Source organism: Equus caballus, chromosome X (assembly GCF_041296265.1).
Source record: "Equus caballus isolate H_3958 breed thoroughbred chromosome X, TB-T2T, whole genome shotgun sequence".
NCBI classification, from domain to species: domain Eukaryota; kingdom Metazoa; phylum Chordata; class Mammalia; order Perissodactyla; family Equidae; genus Equus; species Equus caballus.
This window is the reverse complement of record NC_091715.1, coordinates 5,582,944-5,602,158: the sequence shown is the minus strand read 5'-3', so window position 1 is coordinate 5,602,158 and position 19,215 is coordinate 5,582,944. Positions and strand designations below refer to the sequence as shown.

Genomic DNA, 19,215 nt, shown 5'->3' with positions numbered 1-19,215 from the left:
TAGGAACACCGAAGAGGGGTTCATTTCCGTTTATCCCGGGAAATCTGCACCAAGGAAGGCACATAGGGAGTTTGGAAGGATGGAGAGTGTTGTACCAGCAGCACACGCGAGTAGTGCTGGTGCCTTCGGAGCGGAAGACATCGGAAACATCGTGACGAAGGAGCCCAATAGACTGTAGGAATCAAGAATGGCACAAATGGGAAATGCAGCTAAATTAAAACGGCAACAGAAAAAGAACACTAAAACTAGAGCCAGATCATTATCAAGAAGTGACCTAGGCTAGAAAGTTTGGATTACCTGATTCAAAGAAATATTTCCTGGTTTTGTTTTTGTTTTATTTTTTTGCTTGATTACAACCTATCTCTATGTCCATTAGATATGGGATATTTAAGGCTTGGGATCATTCTGAATCACTTTTATATTGTCCTTGCTTTGCAATGAGTGTGTGTTTAATTTTTAAATAGACAATAGGAAAAAATGCATGTTAAAAAAAGTAGTAACGGACATCCTCACACACTCTCCATCTTATCTTTCCAAAAGTATCCCGTCTCGTATTGAAACAATCTTACGGGGGATCCTTATAACTCATTCCCTCAGAAGGCCTTTGGCTATGTTCCAAAGAATCCGTACCAGAGGCTTGTCACACTTAGGCAGTTCCTTCCCTCCCCACCTGTGCTCCTGTGGCCCGCACCTCCCTTGCGGAGAGCCCTCTCACCGTGGGCGCGCTGTGATCGCCTGCGGCCCTGGCTTCCGCTATTTCAAGAGCCTCGGGTAGGAAAGCTTTGTGTCTCCAGCCCCTAGCTCAGCGCCTGGCACTTAGGAATTGGTCCCCAAATATTTACAGAATGAATGGATGAATGTCCCCTATATTCCATTCCCCAATCTAACATATTGTTGCCTTTGTGTTTCATTTCGTTTGCTGAGTATCTTAATATTTCACATTAATATCTGTCAGAGCTCAGGATGTCTGTCACTAGTTTGAACAGTACGTTGATCAATTGTTGGCTGCGGTGACTGATTGGGAAATCGATTGGGTTGATGCCGTTTGTACTTTTTACTTCTAATTTGACAAAGTTGAACCATGTTTCTGTCTAGGGCCTCGAACTAACAGATATTGCTGTAGAATGCTGGTACTTCTGGGCAGGGCTAGCTACATTGTTTTCATGAAGTAGAATTTTAATATTCTTTTGTTTACTTCATAACTACAAAAAAAACTATGTATAATGAGAAATACTATTTATACCTGTTACTTAAGTGGGAGCATATTTCAACCCAGTGAATACACGTTGATTACCAATTTAAAATCTGGGGATTGCATGTAATATACTTTTAGGCATTCCAACCTGTTATGGGGGGAGTGTCAGCGACTTGAGCATGAAAGAATCTGCAGTTGCATCCCATTTTAGTTTAAAAAACAGCCACTAAATATGAATGAATAACAGAATAAAATTAAATACACTGGGATTGATATCAGGCTGTAGAATTATTTTTAACAAGTAAATTAGAATGCTGTACTTTGTTGCAGAAGAACAACTTGGGAAAACTAAAAAAAGTGTGATGCAAATACAGCCCCCTTTTCAAAGACGGCCCACTCGCCTCCTGGAAATTGGCGCTCCATTCTATCAAGACAACCAACTGCAGGTGAAGGTTTACTGGAAAAAGACCGAAGGTGCGCAAATGTTCTTTGTTTATTTGTTATTTGCTTTGACTAGCACAATGATATAAAGGCACTTGTGAAAAAGTCAGGGTCAAGCCACAGTATAGATATTAAGGAAAACAGTAGCTGAGTAAAACACTTTTATTTTTTCTTGCCTTTCTGTGCTGAAGTCTGAATGGGTTGCCCTTGATTCCCAGGAATCTGTATCACATTTTGAAATCAGCGACAGTTGACTCATTGAATGTTATCATTTCAGGGGTGTTGACCTGTCTTCATTTCTTTCCTAGAAGGTCAAAACACTCAAAATAGTTGTTATTTTACACTGTAAATTTTTGTTCTAAATTAGTTTTTTTATTTAAAAAAGACCCATAACACAAATAATTTGGAAAGTAGAAAAAAAGTCACTTATCTGAGCATCATTTTATGGAAACAGCATTTTGGTGGCTTTCCCTTTGCAAGTTTTCTAGGCATCAGTTCTTCACTCATTATATATATATAATATATAAATAATAAGTATATATGTAAGCCATGCACACGTATTTTCATATACTATTATATGAGTATTCTATATTGTCATGTATTTTTCATAACATTTTAAAATCAATGCCTTGTGTGGATACACTATAATATCATAACATACCTCATTATTCCACTACAGTAAAACATTTTATGCCTTCAGAGTTTCCATTTTATAATTAATATGGCAATGAACATTTATCCTTAGAATAAATTTGGGGTTTTTTGGTGAGGAAGATTGGCCCTAAGCTAACATCTGTTGCCAATCTTCCTCTTTTTTTTTTTTTTTTTTCAAGATTTTATTTTTTCCTTTTTCTCCCCAAAGCCCCCCGGTACATAGTTGTGTATTCTTCGTTGTGGGTTCTTCTAGTTGTGGCATGTGGGACGCTGCCTCAGCGTGGTCTGATGAGCAGTGCCATGTCCGCGCCCAGGATTCAAACCAACGAAACACTGGGCCGCCTGCAGCGGAGTGCGCGAACTTAACCACTCGGCCACGGGGCCAGCCCCATCAATCTTCCTCTTTTTGCTTGAGGAAGATGGTCCCTGAGCTAATGTCTATGCCAGTCTTCTTCTATTTTGTATATGGGACGCCACCACAGCATGGCTTGATGAGCTGAGCATGGGTCGGCGCACAAGATCCGAACCCATGAACTCTAGGCCACCAAAGCAGAGCACGAGAACTTAACCACTATGCCACTGGGCCAGTCCCCTTTTTTTTTGTTTTAATATTTGTTTTTAGGATAAGTTCATTTTATTTGTTTTATTCTTTGAATATTTATTTTCCTTCATTGAAATAGTGCTTTTAAAATTATTTGACATACATTTTTATCTTTATCACTTCTATGCGTTTTAGAAACATAAGTAAAACAGATTGTTTCAAGAGTTCAGTTTTAAAAATTCTTCTAATTCTTCTCAAGTGCTATTTTACTCAGGGTATCTGCCCACGTGCCATAAGGAATATTGATGTTGGAGGTCTTCATGTTCCAGAATATTTTTCCAAGCTGCTGACATCCATTCTGCAGCTACAATGATTAACATTAATATTAATGTTTTATTACTATCATATATTAATTAAAATTAAATTTCATTTATTCAATATTATTTATTAAATTTAAAGTTATATGTTAATATATCCATATTACTGAGTTTAATAATAGTTTTATAATCAATATTAAATTGTAAGACTTATTTGGCCTACTGTATTTATCAATTTTAAATTAGAATTGTATGTCAGGATGTTATATTAATATTAGTAAAACATAACATTTTATTAATGTAATATTGGGAAAGTAAACATCTAATGTAATGAAATGAAAATGTATGCATATAGAAAATGAAAACAACTTAAGCATGCGAGAGTAACCACCACCACACTGACTTCTAAACTTGAAGGTTTGTTTTGCCTGCATTTCAAGTTTGTATGAATGGAATCGTACAGTTTGTATCTGGCTTCTTGTAGTGAACATTATATGGGAAATGGGAAATTAATCCATTCTGTCGCATGAAGCAATAGTTCATCTATTTATATTGCTGCATAGTAGTCCCTTGTACACCTCAATTCATGCATCTTTTCAGCTGTTGATGGAGATCTGGTTTGTTCTAGTGATGGGCTTAAGAAGAATGCTGCTATGAACATCCTGCGAACACGTGTCTTTTGATGCACATGTGTACATATTCTCCCATAGAGGTGGAATTCTTAGGTCCTAGAGTATGTTGAGCTTTAGAAGATGCTAACAGTTTCCCAAAGTGGTTGTACCAATTTACCTTCCCACCCGTGGGGTATAATGGCCCCAGCTGTGCCATTCTCTCCATCTTGTGGAATTTTCCGTTTTTAAGTGTAGGCATTGTGTAGTGATAGCTCAGAGTTGTTTCAACATGCATTTTTCTTATCATCAAGTTCTTGAGCACCATTTTGTAAGTTTATTGGCATTGGACCTCCTTTTTTCGAAGCACTCTTTAAACTAGTTAGCCAGTCTGTCCTGCAAGAGTTCTTTGTACATTGAGATATGTGTCATCTGCTGGTTTCATGAATTATCAGTATTTTCTCCCACTCTGATCCACTCTTACCTTTTTTAACTTTCTTAATGTTTTTTAATTTTAGAGTTGATCAGTTCATCATTTTGTTTCCTTTAGGTTTAGTGGTCTTTGTGTTATGTTTAAGAAATCTTTGCTTATACGAGAGTCACAAAGATACTCTCTTTGTCTCTTGGAATCCATATTGTTTCTCTTTCTCTTAGACTGACTTTCACTCAGATCGAGTTTTGTTGTAGGGGGCCAGTGTAGGGAGTCTTTTATTTTTCTTTCCCTCTTGATCTCCAACTGACCTAGCATCATTTATTTAAAAATGATTCTTTCCCCAAAGCTCTGTGGTGCCACCTTTGCCCTAAATCAAATACATATTTTCAAGTTATTTTTGAACTTTTCTATAGAGTCATTTGGCATATTTTCCCAACTTTGTGGCAATATTACATTGCCTTAACTACTGTAAATTGATAAATATTTTTAATACTAGTCCTCCACTTTTTTACTTCTTTTTCAAATTGTCTTGACTATTCTTGGCCCTTTGCATTTTTATATAAATATTTACATGAGTTTGTCAGTTTCCACAGGACCTTCTGAGATCTTTATTGAAAATGCAATTAATCTGTATTTCAATGACTGGAGAATTCACATCTTAAAATTCTATAAACATGACATACCCCTTTATTCAGGTTTTAAGACTTTCTCTCAACAGTATTTTATAATATATCATGTAGAGGTGATAACACCTTTTAATATGATTATTCGAAGGTATTTGTGTTTATTTTAATCCCGTTACAGATGGCATACGGCTTCCTCAATTTGACTTCCTAGTGTTTGTTGCTGGTATATATAAATGTTATATTTATATATTGACTGTGAATCCAACTATATTGTTATATTACTTTGTTCATTATAACATTTCATGTGATGATTCCTCTCCGTTTTTCTATAACTCAATCATGTAGTCTGTAAATAATGATAATTTTATATTGTCCTTTCCAGATCTTTGACGTTTTCCTTCTTTCCCTTGCCTTACCACTGGCTAAGGCAGTCAGTACAACGTTGACTTAAAGTGAGGATTGCAGCCATGATGTTTATTTTTAAAAATTGTTTTGCTCCTTCATTTCTGTTTATTCAAAAAAAAAAAGATTGAACAGAAGCACTATTTTCTTTCTTTCTTCTTAGTTACTTGGTTGATCGTTTAACAATAATTCACCAGAATATTTATATGGAAGAAAGCTAACAGTATTTGCAACTGAGAAAAGTCACTGTAAATGTGTATCTTTAAGGAACTATTCTATATAAAACCTTGTACACTTGTGAAGTCATATTTGAAACAGAATACCATAGAGTTTAAGAATACAGTCTTTAAAATAAGATATATTTTGTTTCAGAGCCCGGGTCAACCACTCACTAACTGTATGATGGTGGGCAAGTCACTTAACCACTCAGTGTCTAAGTTTCTCATCTGTAAAATGGGAATAATGATCCCCGTCTCATAGAAGCATTGGGTGAAATAATGGGATCCATACGTGTGTGTGCGCATACACGTGTGTATGTGTGTGCGTGTTGGTAATGGATTTATATATGTATGTGAATGTTTGCTTGTTGTATTTTTTCCCGCTTTATTGAGATAGAGTTGACATATAAAGTTGTGCACGTTTAAGATGTACAATGTGATGATATATGTATTTATTGTGAGATGACTGCCATAATAAGGTTAATTAACACCTCCAGGCATAGTGTTTAATTGTAAGGTTTGTGAAGACACCCTTTAACCAGATGAACAAAATTCCCTACTGCTCTTATTTGCAAAGTTTTCATCATGAATGGGTACTGGTTTTTATCAAATGTTCTTCCTGCACGTGATGAAATGATCAAGGACTTGTTCTGCTGTATTCTATTAGTGTGATGAAATGGAAAATGATTGATTGCCTCCCAGGTTTGTTGTGAGGATTAAGTGAGATTACACATACCATTGCTTTGGAATAACGCCTGGCACAAAGTAGCCCTTCTCTAAATGTAAGGGTTCTCCTGAGCTTCCTGTAGGCGGAGCCCTGAAGAATGGCCAGAGGGCAGGGAGGAGACAGGCCCTGGGAAGGAGGGAGAGGGCCTCTGAGCAGGAGGCTTCAAATGGCTTTGGGATTGACGCTCTGCTTTTCTCCTTCACAGACAACCAAGTGCAATGCTTTAAAAAAGGTTTTCAGAGGCCGGCCTGGTGGCGCAGCAGTTAAGTTAGCGTACTCCACTTTGGCGGCTCCAGGTTCACAGGTTCAGATCCTGGGCGTGGACCTAGCACTGCTCACCAAGCCATGCTGTGGCAGGCGTCCCACATATAAAGTGGAGGAAGACAGGCACAGATGTTAGCTCAGGGCCAGTCTTCCTCAGCAAAAAGAGAAGGGTTGGTGGCTGATGTTAGCTCAGGGCTAATCTTCCTCAAAAAAAAAAAAAAGGTTTTCATTATCCAATTTGCAATACAAATGCTATTAAATTTAAGTGTCTTATTAAATTTGGCACATGAAAAGGGATTAATCTTCATTGCACTATATCAGCAAGCAGGAATAATGGTCAATACTCCCATACAGTAATCATTTGAGTGCATGACAGCCAAGGAATCGTGTCTGTCTTGAAGATCATTCATGAGTGTGTACATATACATATACACACATTAAATCATCCTGGCGCTCAGGAGATAGCTATGCAGTAGAACTATGAGTCTGAACAGGAGCTATACTACAGTACACTTACTTTGCTGTCAGTCTGCAAATGTTGGTTGCTTTCCACCAGATCACAGGGCCGCTTCCTAAGGTACTAAGAACAAGTCATATCTAACTAGAGTTTTCTGTTTTTCCAAAAGCCCTTTTCCTTAAATTATATCCATCTCATTTAGCTTTTTCTTTTAAATTTGAAAGCCAACTTAAAACTCAATGGAGCCTCATTTTGCCAGAGCACTTGGTAGGAGACTGGGAGAAGCTTCGGGAATCCGAAGCAGAACGAGGTGGAGAGCACGTGTGCCAGACTTACTCCACAGTTTTTCTCCTTCCAGAAGCCTTTTAGGCAGTCACCATGTGACGCATAGGATCCCAAACCACAGTTTCCCCAGACATTTGTAAAACATGTGCACATTCATAAATCACAAATGTAGGAAAGGAGATGCCTTTAAAGAGTCCTGCTATTGACATGACTAACAGTCCTGCTATTACATGAATCCTGTGTAGAATGTGAATATGAGTTCTATTTCTGTCGTGGAAAGGATGCTTTGGCTGGATTTTCTGGACTTTTCGACTCTGTAAAGTTAAACATTGTGTGCACCGTGTGCCGCTCAATAGACCCATCTTAAGTGGTTTTAGACTCCATGACACAAGGAGCTGACTATCCTCGAATTATAATGGATTCCCACCAGTGGATACACTGAGTCGAAAACCAAAAAGGACTGAGTACCTGTGCCAGGTCAGGGTAGAGGAGGACGGCGTCCACTAATCAGACAAAATTGTTCGTAGAAATTGGTTCTTAGATGTCACATTTCCTGAAAGTGACGGCGGGCAGGCTGTTAGTTTCAGACTTGGAGTTAGGAACTGAAAAACACAAATCTGTTCATTTCCCTCGGAATTTCCCAAAGAGAGAGCTTCAATTTTTTTGTCTTATTTATTATGACACCATATACTTCTGTAGGCAAATGAATCAAACAGCAGATATTAGCCCTTCTCATCTTATTGCATAAGGTTGTTGGGTTACCATAGTGAAGGCTCTGGAAGAAAATAAATCTCTTCAACAGCGAGTTTGCAGAGCAAATGGTATTTTAAAAGGAGTAGCTCACTTAGCTCATTTTATTAACTAGTAACTTTATTCTGTTGACGTCAGCTAAGTTTTAATGTGTAATAATAGAATCCATGATTGATTGTTAGGCTTTTGGGCTTTAGACTTAGTGTTTTTAGTCTACAAATATGAAAAATTGGATCAGAGAGAGAAAACATTCATCTGCTTTGAGTAGAAGTATCTTAGACCTAGTTGGTGTTCGTAATTCTAACTGTAGAAAATCAGAAAGTTCTGTCTTATCAAAGCATTTTTACAATTATAAAGAGAATGAGGCATTAGTCCATGACAAGTTGTCATTCAACTAATGTTTACTGAGCACCTACTACCTGCCAGGCACTATTTCTGGTGTATGGACACTGCAAAGAAGCAGAAATTCCTGCTCCATGGAGCTGGCATTCTCTAAGGCCTTTCTAGTCTTGCGCCCCTCCCCCAGGGTCGTGAGTTCCAGCTCTTTGTTCGGTGGCTGTTGTTCTGTGGCTCCCCAAGTGGCCTCCACCTCTCAGAGCTGTCATTTCAATAACCCCAGCCTTCTTGATCATTAGACTTTTGCGATTTTAGGAATTAACGTTTAATTAAAAATTTTGGAGCCCTTCATGTGTGCCAGACCCTATGAGTTGGGTATATTTGAGAAACAAATTAGGTGAATCTAATTGTTGAAGCATAGTGAAAGTAAATTTCAATATTTAAAAATACTTTTCAAATACTTGATAGGTCCTGCAGTCATATCCTAAAATACAAGTCCTTAGGATTTTAACAATTGGCAAGATGAAGCTAAAGACAAGATGTTTGTGTAAGTGACTTCCATGAAGCAAATATCTATGAATTGATTTCTTTGAAATTGAGCTCAAATAACATATACATTTTTTAATTTGCATTTTTAAATAAATGTCCCCAAACTGGCCTTTTGGGAACACCAAAATTATGCAGTGCACAGCCTACACAACTGTAAGCAGTTGCCCTTGCGTGGATCTCAGGATAGAGTTAGAGATAGAAATTTGAATTGGTAGGAATTATAGACGTGTATTGTAGATGCGATCCATCTCCCTTGAGAGAGAGAGAGAGAGAGTTTGAAATGAGAATGGGAGAGGGTGGACTGGGCCCTGGCTGTGAGGATAGAAGGACAAACAAGCATGATCCAGCAGAGGACACAGATAGTGAGTGCCCAGAGGAATTGGAGAAAATGGGGAGATTTGAGACAGAAGCCAGGGGGAGCAAGGATTTCCAGCAGAAAGGGAGGGCTGAGTAATGTCAGAGACTGCAGAGGCTGCAAGTAAGATGTTGAAAATGATCTTTTGTGTTGAGTGGCCTTGCAATGATCACTATTTAAGTAAAATTATATAATCTGAACCATGTCAGTCTGGTACATTAGCACCAGAGTGTGAGGATTGGATTAAAGGCAACAACTGAGAATGCTGTAGAATTCCTGAGGCATTTAAAGAAGGAAGCTGCCTTATGCTACTGACTTGAAAATGAAAAGAGATACAGTTGATGCTCATGATTTACAAATTCTGTGTTTGCAATTCATCTACTCACTAAAATTTATTTGTAACCCCCAAACCAATACTTGTGGCGCTTTTGCAGTCGTTTGCAGAGATGCACATGCACAGAGTGGTAGTGAATTTCATACCCCACGTACACATTTTCAACTGAAGTCGGACAAGGACACGCTGTGCCTCCTTGTTTCAGCTCTTGTACCATCAACGAGTGTCCTTTGCATGGTCTATGAAGTGTCATGGTTTTTTGCTTTGTTTTGTTTTGTTTGTATTTTCTTGCTTTTTTGGGGGGCAGGGGGGGACGTATTGCTGTTTAAAATAGCCCCCAGGTGTAGTGCTGAAGTGCTGCTTAGGTTTCTAAGCCTTCTAAGCCAGAAGGCTGCCCTGTGTTTTCCAGGGGAAATAGTTGGTGAGACACGCTTCATTCGGGCGTGAGTCATAGTGCTGTTGGCGGTGAGTTGAATGTGAATGAATCTCTGTACGGTCCATCCATGAAACGGAAGAGGAAATTTGCTGGTTTATACAGGAGGCCGCTCTGTAAGGTGCTGGAATAACATCCATAGTGTGTGATGAAGCTATGGAAAATGTGAAAAAGTGGCTAAATTTGTGGTTCTTGAGACGACGACTTATGAAACAAGTACAGGAGACAGCATTATTGTGAGGCTGAAAGCTAAGGAAATGTACATGCATGCTCCCCATGTCATGAAAATGTTTGCACCTGTTTTCTTTCTGTGTTTTTATAAAGAAACCTGAGACTTAATTATGAATTTGTAAGAAATATATATTAAATCAGCTGCCTTTAAACAGAAACACACATAAAATAGGATGTATTGTTTGGCTGACAAAAATTTTGGGCCCAGAGGTTCTCAGGAACCTAACCCTGTATGTCCCCTAGAAGTAAGGATTCAGGAGTCACTAAGTCAGTGTTCACGGTGATTTGATAAACCATAACTACCGTGAATAATGAGAATTTATTGTATAGACATCTATGCTAAATGCCTGCCATTTTTTGACTAAGCTTCGAAAAACATGGACTGCTGTGTATATGTTTGAAAATCTGCCAGAAAGGAATGCTAAAAGACAACTTGTGCTTTTTAATCGTGTTTTCAAGTGTAGGTTTTATTATTATTCAGGAATGGGGGAGCCATCAGATCAGGAGACGACTGCCATTGAAGGGATAGTTTGTTCCTCACAGTTCCCAAGAAGAGGGGCCCACCACACCACACAGGGCCACACGAAGAAACACCAGGGTGCTCAGGAGGCAGAGGTTGACAGGAACACTGGTCAGGAGCCTTTATTGTGGCTTCTGCAGGAAGAGCGGGCGAGGAGGCTTCAGACTGGCTCGTGTGAATGATTTCAGTGGGCTCTGGGGCATAGGGACTGTCCCTCATTGCCTGGGACCTAGCCCTCTGGTGACTAGGGCAGGTGATGGTGGCCCAGAGTGTGAGAGCCCACCGAGGAGATGCTGGGGTTGGGGCTCTGGATGAGCCGGTTTGCACATGAAAGGCGTGCTTGCAGGGGGTTAGTTTACTGTCTCTAGGAAGTGGCTAACCCTGGAAGGGGCAGTCCCTTCCAGCAAGGCCCCAAGATATCAAAACATCAGAAATACAGGAAACAAAAATTGTGATTAGGTGAAAGTCAATCTGAAGGCAAGGGGGCAATTCGAGGGCAGGAATCAAGGCTGTAGTTTTAGAAATGTTGAGTTTGAAAAGCATCCACGTGGGATAGGAAGTTGGGAGCACCAGCTATTCAAGGCAATAGCTCGGGGGGAGGGAGAAATGTGGGATCTGTCAGCAGGAAAGTGATTTTGAAAGTCATGAGAATGGATGGAATTATTCGTGGGGGCGGTACAGAGAGAGAAGATGACAGGGCCTTGAACTCAGGTGTGGCAGCATTGAGAGCTGAGGGAAGGGATGGTGCCTAAAGTGAGCGTCAGCCATGTCCCTCTGAATAGCTCTTCTCATGAAAACATAATCTGTTGTAAAACATGTATATGATTCTTAGGATACCAGAGCCATCAGGTCTCAATTAGACATCATGCGATTGTGTTATCGCAAACTGAATCAGTCCTCTGAGCAAAGACTGTCAGTCACACTGTTCCCATCGCACAGCTTCCGTACTTGCTATTCCCTGTGGCTGGGACTGTGCTGTCCAACATGGTAGCCGCTAGCCACCTGTTACAGTCTAAATTTAAATTGATTAAAATGAATGAAAATTTAGAATTTGATTCCCCAGTTGCAGTGGTAACATTTCAATTGCTTTAGACGGAAGAGTGACTATGGGTCACCACATCCAGGATGTTTTCATCATCACAGACGGCTGTTTTGGACAGCGCTGGGCCAGAAAGCCCTGCCCACAATTACCTGCATTGTCCCCACCCCTTGACAAACCTTGCCCAGTCTCTACCCAAAGTCAGCTTCTTCGTGAGCTATACCAGCCATGTTACTTAACATTGTAACCCTTTGTCAATATACTCCCCCCTTACCTTCCATATTTATTTGCAGCCTTATACCTTCTAACCAGACTTACATCTTCCTTATGTACTTTGTTTATTATTTCTCCAGCCCCATTAGTATTTGAGATCCAGGAGAGCAGCTGTTTCTGTGTGGTTGTTTCACTACCACCCCTAGAACAGCATCACATGAATGAAAGGATAGGAATTCACTCATTGATTGACTTCATACTTATATATAATGTCTAATTCTTTTCCGAAAAAAAAAAGCCCTTGATGTCTGCCTTGTGAAAGTGAAAACCTCTAGTAGAACCCTAAAGGGTTCCTCTTTAACTAAACACCGTTGATGCCAGCTTGATACCGGTTTATTTTCTCTGATTTGATATTCTTCTTTTCTCATTCCAAAATGCTCAAGGCAAATTCCCACCAGGTCCACCCAATTTCATCAAACAATTTTCCCCTCTGAAAACCTCCATCAGGCCCTTGGCGGGAACCCTCGGGACACGGTGTTAGTCACCAGCACACGCAGCACCTTTTCACACCCCTTGGACGCACTGGGTGGTTAGTAACCCTGAGACTGTCCAGATCGCCTTTCCCACACTCAGTCAGATGCTTCTCAGCATTTTGTCTTTTTTCCACCTGATTGCCCAAAGGAAAGAAATGTTCAGAAAATATGCTGCTCCACCCAGGAATGCAAATGTTTAAAGGGTTGGTATCCTGCCTGTCTCTGAGAGCACCAAGTCATGGCTCAGTAGGGACCAAATACACCAAAGTGCCAGGAGGCACCGTGTGAGGTGGAAGGCACAGCTGTTCATCGTGTGTCTTCTGATGCGGGAGCGTCGTTACAGCAGTATTCGAGGGGGAATACATCTGAACGGCCGGGTCATCAGGCTTGAGGAAACGCTTTTGTTCTTGTGGGTTCGGTAGCCTCTCTATCAGCTTTATCAGAAAAATGTAGGATTCAGAGACCTGGGATGATTCTCTCTTGTAACATAGGAATTAAGAATCTGCTGCTAAGTGCTGCCCTATCTTGTAGGGATTGACTTTCTGTTGACACCAGGGCTTATTCTGAAGACATCCTTGGAGTCATTTGGCTAGGGCTTTACTAGTTATTTTTGCAATGTAGTTCTCGCATTTCAACACAGTTTCCCTTTGGCAGTGAATTACTTCTTTCCCTGACTTTACTCTCAGTAGTGAAACAATAATCAGAATTGTGCCAGACCTGTGTGCCTCCTTTGGTTTACGTAGGCATTTTGGATCACCTGCAGAATTTTATGTTCTTCCTTTCCATCTCTCACATTTTAAGAACATTGAACTATGTGGAATGTGACTTGCAGACTATTCTTTTTGTCTGTGCGTTTTGACATTATAGATCCCAGTGTCAATCGATATCACGTGCAGTGGTTTCCAGAAGTCTGTGCGCACAATGAAACCACTGGACCAGAGACGTCATCTGGCATGACCCAGGTAAGTAGATAGAGGTCAGACTGCTCAGTTTGGAATAGTTTTTAGACTCAGTTGATCTGTGTTTAAAATTGGACACAAAGATGTGCAGACTGTGTGTCCAATGGATAACTTATTCTCACAAGTTAGCTGTTGAATAATTGACTAGATGAAAGCTGAACACATAATGGTCATTATGTTCCCTCCCTCTTTCATCCATGCACAATGTTACATTGACAGCTTATTCTGTTGTCAACACATGGCAGGTCCTAAAACGCAGAGATTAAAGGCAATTCTTAAGGAACTCCCCGCTCAGAGGGGAAAGGCTTCTGAGTCTCTGTGTGCATCTTAATTGGACAAAAGCTTTGATTTATTTTCTGAATTTTGACTTGGCACCACGATCTAAAGGTACTGTTTTCCCAGTGAATTATGAGGCTGTCATTTAGCATCCCTCTTTGCCGTGGCTGACTACCGCCGACTAGTCCAGCTACTGAAAGATATTACCTGTTCTATGCAGCACACGCTGATGTTTTCAGAGATCATTAAATTCCTGGGGATAGTAAGTCTGACTATATTACTCAAAATACTAGTCCAAATATTTGGGGGTTAATGCATGAGTTACAGAGTAGAATCAACAAGCCAACAGAAAATGTTTCAGAGGGCATCAAATTCTCCAGTGTTGAGGACGGCAATGTGTATGTAATATATCAATACAGTATAAAAAAATCTCAAGACATGGCCCCAAATGGACAAAATATTGATATATGCTGTTTAACTGGAACATTTTTCCTTTGAACATTTTGTAAAGCAACAAGTACAGTATTTTTAGAATCATATCTGATCACGTAACTTGAAGATAGTAAGATAAAACAAGTCACTGGGTTTGCAGAAATACACAGCTTTGTACTGGATTCGACTTGTCCCAACTCAGGTTCACCAAAGTTGCTCCTTTTATTTGTCCTTAAGCTCTCCCCAAAGTTTGTGGCCTTCAGTAAAACAAAAAAAGAAACGTTTTCAAAATGGAAACTTACTTGAAGAGCAGAAAAAGAAATGAACGGAAGCAAGATTTATTAAATTTTTTGTGGGCAAGGGGCGAGGCTGGTATTTGTATTACTTATTCATGCCTTGGAATTGTGTGGAATCTGGCTTATTTTCAGGGGGCTGGCCAGTCCTAGCTTATTATCTTTAGAAGCTCTGAAGATGATGATAACTCTTTACTGAGCATATATAATGTGTCTGCTAGAAATAAGAATCAAAATCCTGGAAAAACATTCCACTAAGCTTAGAACTTACCTGTTTGTAAACAACTTTTAAGCCCACTTAATTTATTTTCATGCTATGATGGCACATCGGCTAATTTACCTGTTGCTGCAGATGTCACCTTCTGTGCCACGGGAGAGCATTCTTGAGATACCTGTGCAGCAGTCTCCTTCGTGGCTGACTCTGGATTCCAATATATTCCCGTAGAAAGTGCAGATTCGTTCCTAAAGAAAAGTACTTCAGACTCCCAGAGACACAGCAGGCTGGGTCTGCTTCCCACTCGCTCTCTGGTGTTCACTGCGCTCAGCTGGGTGTTCCTCATCTCCCCTCCCCTCTAGACGAGGGGCCAGGAGCTCTGCCCGTCGCTGCCCTTTGCAGGTTTGCACACATCCTGCTCCACCAACCACAGCGGCTTCTACTCCTGACTCAGGTGACTCAGGGAAGGACTCGAGGCTTTTTTTTTAAAGATTGGCACCTGAATTAACCACTGTTGCCAATCTGTTTTTTTTTTCTTCTTTATCTCCCCAAATACCCCCGGTACATAGTGTATATCTTAGTTGCAGATCCTTCTAGTTGTGGCATGTGGGAGGCCACCTCAACGTGGCCTGAGAAGCGGTGCCATGTCTGCGCCCAGGATCCGAACCAGAGAAACCCTGGGCCGCCGCAGTGGAATGTGCGAACTTAACCACTCGGCCACTGGGCCAGCCCCTGGGGCTCCATCTTTCTTTAAATTCTTGTCTCATGTTTTCCACTAGTCCATGCTGCCGCCTGGCAGGGACCCCTACCCTTCCCCTGCAGGGTATCAGACAGACATGTACGTATGCATCTTTCATACATGTACATGCAGCTCTGGGAACTGTCAACCTGAATGGATAAGCAGCACAGACAAATATGAAAGAAACATGGTTACAAACTCGTCATACCCGTAAATGTCCTCTTTCCATGTGAGTGTAAAGCCATTTTCTAAGCCTCTTATTCCTCAGCAATTTAGCCTATTTTTCCGATTTATATTTAGTCACCATGTTATGGCAGGTAGCAATAACAGCACTCCAAAATGGGGAAAAAATACACTGCGAAAGATTATCTCCATTGTGTAAAAGACAAACACGTATAAACTAAGCCTATGTCTCAGAGCAGCCTGAGTTAGCTTTTTTATATTTAAGGAACAATTAGGTTAGTACTGACAGCTTCACAGCACTGGCTGCGCTGCTGCCGGCTGGGAGATGCTGCTCGTGAAGGTTAGAGTTGGCCGCTTTGATACGGAATCACTAGGATCCCGTGGAATTTCAGAGATGTCTCCCGTGCCGTGGGAGTGCTTCACAACTGTAATTAGTCCCCACATGGACAGCGTCTCCTTTGTACTTTTCATAAAAGCCATGTTACACACACTTCACATACGTAGAGGAAAATATCCCTTTGGAATGTGATTTCATCTCCTGCCAATTTTTTATCCCTAATGAGATTTATTGCTAGCACATTCTCTTTCTCTTTCTCTAGGAAAATTATATAATTCTGCAAGACCTATCATTTTCCTGCAAATATAAGGTGACCGTCCAACCAACACGGCCAAAGGGCCGCTTGAAGGCGGAAACTGTTTTCTTTACCACGCCACCGTGCTCCGCTCTTAAGGGGAAAAGCCACAAGCACGTTAACTGCCCCGGTGAAGCAGGTACAGGCTGACCTCAGCTTCCAAGTGCGTGTCTGTGATGTTGGCAACACTTTGAAAACATTTCCAAACTACCTTTCACAAGACCCTAAAAACTAAATGTACCCCTCTTTCTAAATCGTAATATGGTGGCCCAGTTTGGGAGGTAATATATGTATGAATTTATGCATTATTTTAAAATTCTAACAGCATTGGAAAGACATCCTATGCTGGCAATATTATCCCTTTAGAAATGAAGCCAAAGGTTTCTATATATACTGCTTGTGCTTTGGCAGACTTTATGTAAATTGTTTATTTTTACCCCACCCCATTGCCATGTGAGTTATCTTTACACACTTTCCAAACTTCGTGTCTTTACCTTCCATTCCCTTTTTCTGCCAAAGCCCGTTTGCAGTGGAGACAACTATCCCTGGGCTTCTTAAATGCAGTTGCCTAAGCTCCTTCTAGTAACTTCTAAGAACTCTTCTAATAACTCCAGTGTCCACCCTTCTCATTGTAGTCATTTCTGATCTCAAAGAAATGGACAAGTCTTGCCAGATTGCAAAATTCTCTCTCTTCCTTTCATCCCTGAAGCAGGGATCTAAACATAATGCCCAAAGGATTGGAAGCACTTAGCACCAAGTTGCAGTGAGAGACTCCTGTTCAGGTACTACGCCCATAGGTCTAAGAGGTGCTGAAAGACTGAGGTCGGATTGCTTCTACCTTCCCTGTAGAATGGCTGCCCAAAATTCCCCAGGGGAACGTAAAACAGGTCCCACTGTCGCTCTTTCTCCGTTAGCCTGACCTGGTTTTCATCTTCCCGTTGCTCCAGGTCATGTTCTTTCCAAAGTACCAGCCAAGCCCGAGAACCTTTCTGCTTCATTCGTTGTCCAAGATGTTAACATCACGGGCCACTTTTCTTGGAAGATGGCCAAGGCCAACCTCTATCAGTCCATGACTGGCTTTCAAGTGACGTGGGCTGAGGTCACGACGGAGAGCAGACAGAACAGCTTGCCCAACAGCATCATTTCACAGTCCCAGATACTGCCTTCAGTAGGTGCCAACTCAGTTACGGTGTCCATGTTGCTCGTGTCCATTGCTCGTGTGTAATGACTGTCAGAGCTGGAGGTTTCTCATCCTGCATGCTGTACTGTTTAGTCTTATTTCTACATTTTCTTCTTCTGAATGTGTTATTTTGCAAGTCTCAACAACACATCACAAGTGTTGTTGTGACTAGAGTAAACTGTCATCTAGATTGATTTTGATTGCTGGAGCCAGCTCTTCAAGAGACCTTATCATGTCTTGTATACAAGCGATTTAACAGTTTTCTTCTGTCTTTGTTAACCCCAAGTCCCCCGGTCGGAGTAGACATGCCCTGTTTGAAGTGTTAAATTGGGGAAAAAAAACAGCTAAAAGAAGCTTGTTGTTTCTCTTCCTTTCCCCCTTCAAATTTGGCTAGAGCCCGTAATGAGTTGGCCTGTCTTCCAGGCCACTTAATTCCTTAGCTTGAAAAAAACCCATGTGTGGGCTTTCACCCTCTCTAAAAACGCCCTAGAATGTCCAACTCCTGTTCCAAAAAGAAAAAACAACAAACAAACCTTAAATCCCAGAAGGAAAAATTCCATGGAGTTAGAAAGTAGTTTTTCTATGAATATATTAAGTTTTATTGAGTTTTGAGAAGAATGTGTTGGCATAAAAATAAACATTTTCAGTTATGGGCATTGACAGATATTGTGTTTTAAGGAAAACAGTTGGCTCATTTACTGAAATTTGGATTATCAAGAATTCACATCACAAGATGTGCAGATGAAAACCTTAAGCCATGGGAAAGTCTTATGTTAAGGAATAAAAGATGAAATCCCAAGGGTGAGCCCTGAGAACTGGCACCTCGGCAGATTCTAACTCTGCCAAGGGCCTGAGGCTGCCAGGCATTGAGTAGGTGCCGAGAGGCTGTACACAGAGAACTCTAGCAAATTAGGAGCAACATTCTGCAGATAGACTGTGGCATTGAAATGAACCAAACACGCATTTATACAATATTCTCATACGGGGAAGAAACGGTCATAGACTATGTGTCCACTGTGTGTGTTTTTGAAGGTCACTGACCAGCATCTCCTTTTATGTAACTTCCTCAGGATCATTACGTCCTAACAGTGCCCAATCTGAGGCCATCCACCCTTTATCGCCTAGAAGTACAAGTGCTGACCACGGGAGGGGAAGGGCCAGCCACCATGAAAACCTTCCGGACCCCCGACCTCCCGCCGTCTGCAGCACACAGTGAGTGCCAGGGCACTGAGACCCCTGCCGTGTCTTGTGGACAGAGAGGAATGTCTTGGTGAAAAACGGAAATAAATAAATAGTTACCGATTGCTATGCAATAGGGAATTCCCTTTACCTGAAATTCTTCCTCCCTATTTGGATCTACTTATTGGATTTTATTCTGGCTACTGTCAGCGTGACTTGTACAGCTGATGCTGAATTGCTCTCCTCCCCTCCCTCCTACTCCCTCCCCCATCCATCCCTCCCTCCCTCCTTCCTTCCATTTATTTTCTACATAATGCATGCCTTTTCTTTGTCTTTTAAACCATAAGTATATATGGGGAAAAAAAATCATAATCTCATATCAACCTGAAATTTTTTTTAAAAATTAAGATTTTCAAATATGACAATATAGGAAATAATATTTTGCTAAGGAGCTTATCTTCCTATTACATATATTTTACTGTAATATATTACATGAATTTTCTTCATAATATGACCCAAATCAATCTACTTGATTTATTGCTAAATCAAGTAAAATGTTTTTAAAAATTGTCACCTGCTGTTTCAAAACAATGAGCCTTTGCTGATTTTTTTTTTTTTTTTTTTTTTTTTTTTTTTAAAGATTTTATTTTTTCCTTTTTCTCCCCAA

The 19,215-nt window shown here is 40.6% G+C and overlaps 1 protein-coding gene across 2 annotated transcripts in view; it reads left to right on the top strand.

Moving 5' to 3' along the window:
* ANOS1 (anosmin 1) overlaps window positions 1-19,215 on the top strand; it is a 181,174-nt gene that overhangs the window by 157,112 nt on the left and 4,847 nt on the right. The window contains exons 9-13 of one of the 2 annotated variants that reach the window (XM_023634133.2): window positions 1,529-1,669; window positions 13,329-13,423; window positions 16,157-16,328; window positions 17,137-17,357; window positions 18,440-18,581. In XM_023634133.2, the coding sequence (XP_023489901.1) occupies window positions 1,529-1,669; window positions 13,329-13,423; window positions 16,157-16,328; window positions 17,137-17,357; window positions 18,440-18,581 (771 nt within the window). Of the gene's footprint in view, window positions 1-1,525; window positions 1,670-13,328; window positions 13,424-16,156; window positions 16,329-17,136; window positions 17,358-18,439; window positions 18,582-19,215 lie in introns of both variants that reach the window. The other variant, XM_023634132.2, reaches the window with a different exon arrangement.